The sequence below is a fragment of the Mugil cephalus genome, chromosome 12, assembly GCF_022458985.1.
Source record: "Mugil cephalus isolate CIBA_MC_2020 chromosome 12, CIBA_Mcephalus_1.1, whole genome shotgun sequence".
Classification (NCBI taxonomy): domain Eukaryota; kingdom Metazoa; phylum Chordata; class Actinopteri; order Mugiliformes; family Mugilidae; genus Mugil; species Mugil cephalus.
This window is the reverse complement of record NC_061781.1, coordinates 2,334,616-2,341,858: the sequence shown is the minus strand read 5'-3', so window position 1 is coordinate 2,341,858 and position 7,243 is coordinate 2,334,616. Positions and strand designations below refer to the sequence as shown.

General features: G+C 43.3%; 1 protein-coding gene across 1 annotated transcript; it reads left to right on the top strand.

Annotated features, from left to right (window-relative positions):
- Positions 1 to 442: 442 nt before the first annotated feature.
- On the top strand, positions 443 to 6,915 carry nyx (nyctalopin). Its single transcript, XM_047601140.1, has 5 exons — positions 443 to 1,248; positions 1,479 to 1,543; positions 2,668 to 2,954; positions 3,140 to 3,444; positions 4,969 to 6,915. Exons 2-5 carry the CDS (start codon positions 1,522 to 1,524, stop codon positions 5,795 to 5,797), a joined length of 1,443 nt encoding a protein of 480 aa, XP_047457096.1. The 5' UTR covers positions 443 to 1,248; positions 1,479 to 1,521; the 3' UTR covers positions 5,798 to 6,915.
- The last annotated feature ends 328 nt before the right edge of the window (positions 6,916 to 7,243 follow it).

Genomic DNA, 7,243 nt, shown 5'->3' with positions numbered 1-7,243 from the left:
GCCTTTGATTCAGTGCAAAGAAGAACATTATGAAAATGTTTACACGTAACGAACCTTTTACAAACAACCTGAAGTTCATTAACTTTGTGCATGTCCTCTGGAGGGTTACAGGGGGCTGGAGCCTATCCCAGCTGTCAGTGGACGAGAGGTGGGGTTACACCCTGGACAGGTGGACGAGAATGTACCATCAACATGTATGAGTACGGTGGAGGAAATAATAGTCAAAAACTGAAAATGAAAGAAAGAAGAGGAAAAATCAGTGACCCAGTTAACTGCTATGGATAGCGTTTCCTCAATTTTGGGACAAAACCTGGATGTTCTGGCTTCACTGGAACTCTCTAATGGGTTTAATGAACCGGTGCCATAATCCAGAGGGTTGCCCTGATGCTTGTGTTGTCTCCTCCCGTTGTCACCAGATGTGAAAAGAAAAGAGAAACCTGACCTGTATTTCATGTCTCTACAGATGGCTTCTACTTTGTCCACAGCAGTCATTATGTGTCTCTTATCCTGTTTGAGGGGGAAAAAAAACTAAACTTTTACCCTAATTTTTCGGGAGGGCTTTTCATGTGACTCTTGGGCCTCTAATGTGCTGAGTAGGTTTCATAACCACAGAGTCAGTGAAACCCATTAAAAGCCGGTTGTGTAATTTCTGTGTCAAGTTCAGGTTTGAGGGCCATTTAAAACTCAGATGTAGGGAAAGATGGCGGTCAGTCAGTCCATGGGAAATTGTATCGATCGCCTCTGTCATCAGATCAACCTGCCGGCTCCTGATCCCCTAATCCACTACAACCACCAAATTTCTCATACATTTTGACGTCCAACTTTCATGCTCTTATGTGTTGGTTCGTTTTTAATCTCTGTGTTTCCAAGTTGCTGCTCGACCTCTGAGGTTTGATCTGTGAGTGTTGTGCTTTGCTTCTGTAATCCTGCCAACCGCCCATCTCCATCCCCATCCCTCCGTCTATCACTCCATCCAGGGGATTTGACTGCCATTAAGAGATGGCTTTTTGCTGTGTGTGTGTGTGTGTATTTATGGGGTTGAAGCTGAGAGGATGAGGCGTAAAAACGCAACCACAAACCTTTTTTTTTCTGATAGAGAACTGTGTCAAGCAGCAGGAGCTCTCTCAGTTACGCCGCTGGATGTGTAGGGTGCGGACTGATATGGGACGGACAGGATGGACACATGCGTGAATATTTGGATTGGGACTTTGAACACATATGGATGCAACTATCTGCAAATATCTACAGGTACATATGGATTCCTTTAGTTCTAGTTTCTTGCTGTTTATCTTTGCACACATATGTCATATACGGTAAACTTCATCCACATACAGTTTACACAAGTTTGTTCCTCTGACTCTACGATGTTGACTGAACTAGATCTCTTTCAGAGATATGAGGCTTTGTCACATATTTATATAAATCACGAGCAGGTCATCATATATATATATATTTATTTATTTATTTTGCCATTTCAGACTTCCGTTAATCCTGGCATGTCCCAGATGAGAGACTACCGTAATGACTGTCATCACTTTCACTGGTCAGTTTCAATCCCTACCTCCTCAGATGTGCTTATGATCTCCTGCCTCATAATATAACCCCTGCGCTGTTTTTTTACCCCCTTAGTTTTAACACTTTATTTTTTAGGCCTCCACCAAAAACCTTTCCTCCTACAGAGACTACTGGCTGATCAGACTAAAAGGCAGGGCTGAAGTCGAGCTAACGGGAACTGGGTGCAGGGTAAAATCCCAGCCCCAGACAATACCTATTGTTGTGGGGCTAATCTCTGATGTAAGCTGTTCTTTCTTAATCACATCATCGGTTCACCAGCAGCTGGCAAAGAGGCAGTCCAGCCTCTGACCCACCCGGCAATGTGACTCAAACATCCAATCATGGCTCCATCAGTGTCCTTGTGTGGCTGCAAATGTCAATTTAATCTCTATAAGGGGTAACAGAGGAACTGATCTGTGTTTTTTCTTTCAATATTTGAGTTTCTGATTACTGATGTGATGTGTTTGTGGTCTTTTGTAGAATGAGGTCAAATGTCATGAGGGTTTTGTGGGAAATGGGAATAAAGTGAAAATAATTTAATCAAAAGAAAGTAAATATATCATTAAAAGAAAGCATAGATCCAATTAACGAAAGGCGCTAAAATAATTGAATAAAATAATGTCTGTGGACATTACTAATATTTCTTAAATTATTTCTGCCCATCCAAGGGAGTGCTAACGTCCAGAATATCTTTCCAGAGCTCTTCAAGGACTTCTACTAATAAATATGCTTTGTTAATCTTGTAAACAGTAGTTTAGAGTGTGTATCCATGCTAGCAAAGCTTTGACTGCACTTTTACAAGGCAGCACTTTTAAGCTAAATGCTAACACAAACAGGTAGCTCGTAGCATCGTAGTTGAGCATGCTACAGAGCAGCTGAGTAGTTTTCATGTGGTCACAAAGCGAGCTTAGCTAAAATAGTTTTTCATGGCAATTTGTCTTAAAATCTGAGTTGTTAATATGCTGTAAAAATAAACAATACTATGAAATGAAAAGCTAAAGCTGCATGGCTGGCATGGCTAAGCACTTCCTAATATATCTGTTTGTACAGGCGGAACGCAGTGTAAATCGGTAGCTTTTTATATATTCACACACCGTCCTGTCATCCTTCCAGTCTCAGTGCTGTGCCTGCTGCCTCAGGCAGTGCTGGCACGGTGGGCTTGTGTTCGGGCCTGCCCGGCGTCCTGCACCTGCACCCAGGAGAAGAGCTGCAGCGTTCTCTGCGACCGCTCCGGCCTGGCTGAGCTGCCCAAAGAGTTCCCCTGTGAGGCATCGGCCATCAACCTGGACAAGAACAGGCTCAAGTTCCTGTCAGAGAGGGCGTTCGGTACCCTGCCCTCCCTCAAGTCTCTCTCTCTGGACCACAACAACATCTCCTTCATTACCCCTGGAGCCTTTAAGGTCTGCAGATTTTTAGAAACAATGAAAAAAGAAAGAAAGACAAGGCATTACCTCGCCAATGTGAATTATTTGTTTTGTGTTTTAATTCAATTTTCATGTTTGCAAAAAAAAAAAAAAAAAAAAAAGATTTTAGTTTACTGTGGGGTACATATACAAAATCTGGATGTCTGACCTCTGTCCTACAGGGCCTCTCCAACCTGGTAGTGCTGAAAATGGCCAACAATGAGTACATCAGCTACCTTCACACCCGCACGTTTACGGGGCTGAAGAAGCTGGTGCGTCTGGACCTGTCGAACTGTAACCTCTTCAGCATCCCCGACCGCATCTTCATCGAGCAAACAGCGCTGACGGAGCTGCTTTGTTTCCAAAACAACTTCAGGAGGATCCCAGGAGCCCTCCGGGGAATGGAGAACCTGACTCACATCTACCTGGAGAGGAACAAGATAGAGGCGGTGGCCTACAACTCCCTGCTGGGCCTGGGTAATCTCAGGTGAAGCTCAGGGGGGTGTTGATGATGCACATCGTTTCCTACATTTACATCTACAACTAGAGAAGAATACACGTAGCATATGCTGCAAATTATCCTTAAAGAAAGCCATTGTAACAGCATACTTTAGATAGATTCTGTGCACTTCTGTTGTTTGTGTCCTTGTGTAGTGTTGAATATTCAATTAAGGTTTAACATTTTCTTGATTAAGATGAGAGTAAGAAAGACGTTGCAGAAGCAGCAACAGGAGCAACTTCTGCCTTTCAGTAGGTCTGGTAGGAGCCTGAATGCAACCCGAGAAGAAGCTCAGGGCAAAAAAATGAAGGCCAGAAATAACTCAGTGCTGCTGCAGCTCATTAGTGTCAGTGTGCTGTAAAAAATGAAGCTGAATTTCAAGTAGATTGGCTATTGATACTCTATGAGTAGCTGTTTTTTTATTATCTGGACTGGAGTGTATTTAGTGTACTTAAAACTACAGCATCCACTTGTTTCTAGATACCTCACATCTGTGAGGTGCAAAGGTCAGCGAAACCTTGTTACCTGCTATGGCCTCTATGTGCAGCAATAACATCAACTGAACGTTTCCAGTAACTTCTGATCAGTGTCTACAGCAACTTGGAGGAATTTTAGCCCAAATCTCAGAACAGAACAACTTCAGTTCTGAGATTTTTGTGGGTTTCCTCACATGAACTGATTGGTTCAGATCCTTCCACAACATTTCTACTCAATTAAGATCAGGATTGTGACTTTTAGAATTCATTGGTCCATTGTTGACAAACATGCTGTCCTGTCCCAGCAGCAAGACAGGCCCAAACAAGGACTCCATGTTTCATGGAGGGAGGAGGTTCTGATGCTGGAATACAGTGTTGGTTCATCTCCAAACATGACGTCTCTCATTTAAACTGAACTACTCCACTTTGGTTTAATCTGTCCACTATACGTCATCCCATTAGTCTTTTGGCTTGTCCACATGATGTTGATTAAACTTCAGACGAGCGGAAATGTTCTTGTAGGAGAGCAGTGTCTTTGTCCATCACACCATGGTCATTCAGTGTTCTCCTGATGGTGGAGTCATCAACATTAAGCCAGTGTCCGTGGCACCATACAACTTCACAAACATGTATTGTGAAAATTAGATCAAGACAAATCCCTGATTTACTTAAACTTAAACACCCGCGTGTTATTACATTGACTGGAAACACTTGATACATAGATTGTGATTTGAACTTGAAATTCCCTTGGAATCCTAGAGGTCCACCTCACGGATATGTACTTAAACAAATACCAAAGGATAATATTTCAGTTTTATTAGTTTGTCTGGGCTCTCATTGTCTACTTTCAGTATGTGCATTCAAATCTGCTGAAGTCTCATTTTTGAAGGACAAACAAGCTTTTATGTATGTATAATAAAAACTACAAGTGGGCTGGAGACCAAAGGCTAGATTAACAAAGTTGTATAACTCCAGCATAAACATTTGTGATAGCTTCTATTCTCCATAAGTGCTTTGAACATCTCTGTCTTCTCAGGTACCTGAACCTCCAGGAGAACCGCATCAATGTGATCCATGACCAGGCCTTCCAGGACCTTGTTCGACTGGAGAACTTCTACCTCAATGACAACCTGTTGTCTGATCTGCCCAGGCTGGCCTTTAAAGGCCTCAGCCGGCTCAAGATGCTCAACCTCGGGGGGAACCTGTTGACCAACGTCTCAAAGACCTGGTTCAGTGACCTGGTGGAGCTGGAGGTCCTGTACCTGGACAGGAACCAGCTGCTATTCATCGAGGAAGGCACGTTCGAGAACCTGACCAGCCTGATCACGCTCCACCTTAACAGCAACAACCTCACCACCCTTCCCTTCCCCGTCTTCCAGCCCATCTACTTCCTGGGTCGTCTGTACCTCTTCAGGAACCCCTGGGAATGTGACTGCTCCCTGGAGTGGCTGAAGGAGTGGATGGAAAACTACAAGCTGGTGCGGGATATTCCGTGCGCGTCGCCTTCCTCCGTGGCTGGACTAGATCTCAGCGAGGTGGTGTTCGCCAAGGTAAATGGCACCTGTATAGACCCAGCAGAGCTCAACCTGACCACGGCTTCCTCAGAGATCATGTCCACCACGGAGAACCGCTTCAACAGCCTCATCTCCAAGCTGCTCCAGCAGGAGCTCAGGGAGGAGATGGGGAACGGTACGGAGAGCCTTCGCAACGGCACCCAACTGGAGCAGGAAGATGGGGAGCTTTCTGCAGGGGTCGCAGGGCAACAAGCTAGCGCTAGCCAGTCACTCCTCTGCTTCGCTGGGGCGTGGCTCATTTTTGGCTTCATCGGAGTCTCAGATTTTCATTTCTATTTTTATTGCACATGAGAAATGTGGAGACGAAACAAGATGGAGTAGCTTTTTGAAGTTGCAGATGAGATAAATGCTGTTGTCCAAGTGAGGTATGAAGAAATATCCCTTGTTGAATATGTGGGTGTGAGTCTGCTCTGCCAAACGTAGCATTTTTTGATGTCATTTGGCTGAAACTAATGAGTATTGTTAGCTGAGAAAGACTGGCATTGTTGAGGCATCATTTATTTTTAGAATAATCTACTCATATATGCCGTGTTGAGATAAAATATGTACAAATGATGGTTTCTGAACAGCTAAGCCAGCGTCACGTTTTGCAGGATTAAGCGGGTGTTGATGAAAATGTATATGTGAACATGCAGTGTTTTGTTGCATAATGCTCATTTTTTTAATTAATATTATGTAATATTCATAGCATTACATAGTCTGTTACGAGTGTTTTTCTTTTCTTTTTTTATGTATTTTCAGTCACATCTGAGTCAAAGTCAAAGGACCTGAGAGCTCGTGTAGTTATCTCTGAAACAGATGTGTCCTCTCTGCTCGTCTCCGTTCATTCAACTCTAAATGTTTCTGATTCTGCAGCTTTTTTCCGTAAATGCATTAATCTTCTTATTTCATGCGGCTCAGTGTCGTCGCTGCTCGTGTATGCTGCAACTTAATGGAGGGACTTTCTCGTTGATTCTGCCTCCTGTGGATGGACTGTTTTCACGGGCATGATCTCTCTCCATATTATGGGGTTATGGGTGTGACTGCCATATGGCGGAGCTGTGCATGGGGGGGGGGGGGGGGGGGGTAGAATAGTGTCTCTTTTGGGATAAGCTTTCATTATATTTAAATAAATATATTAACATCTTCTCCACGCTGCAGCAGTTATTTATGTGCAAGGATTTCACCACCAGCCGCTACGCTCTTTTCCCTCTGCTCATTGTCAGTAGTTTGCTCAGACAGGCAGTGATCCAGTTCAGTGATGTAAGTAGACAGAACACTATGTCACCTGATATATTTTTCTAAATAAATAAATAAGAAAAAAATGGTTGCTGTTGATCTTTTGATGTGTCTGCTCACTACTTTCATCCTGAGTCGAGGGGTTGACCCGTTTCAGTGAGTGAACAACAGTTAATCTGGGATTTGACTGCGACTAGGACTAAACTGGAAAAGGCTGGAAGCTGCACCCCATCCCTCTCTTAACCAGCTGTTTTTCATCCTGGAAGAAAAATGTTTAACAGTGAGAGTTAAAATGGCAGAGGTTTGTGAGGAGATACTTCAGTAACCTCAGTTTCTATAAAGTGTCATTAGTAGTTTGTAAGAAAAAAAGATCAGACATTATTCAAAACCCTTTTTCTGCAATTCCAAATTTGCTCTGCTCTGCACTGACTAACACCGACTCTTGACATGATGTGAACAATTTCTTGCTTGATTTATCTATTTTCTCTGTAATAAATCAAAGAGTTGTCTGTGTATTTA

Coding starts and splice junctions, on each gene's coding strand:
- nyx (XM_047601140.1), top strand. CDS start 1,522: ATGACTGTCATCACTTTCACTG. Junction 1,544..2,667: donor GACTGTCATCACTTTCACTG/GTCAGTTTCAAT, acceptor TCATCCTTCCAG/TCTCAGTGCTGTGCCTGCTG. Junction 2,955..3,139: donor TTACCCCTGGAGCCTTTAAG/GTCTGCAGATTT, acceptor TCTGTCCTACAG/GGCCTCTCCAACCTGGTAGT.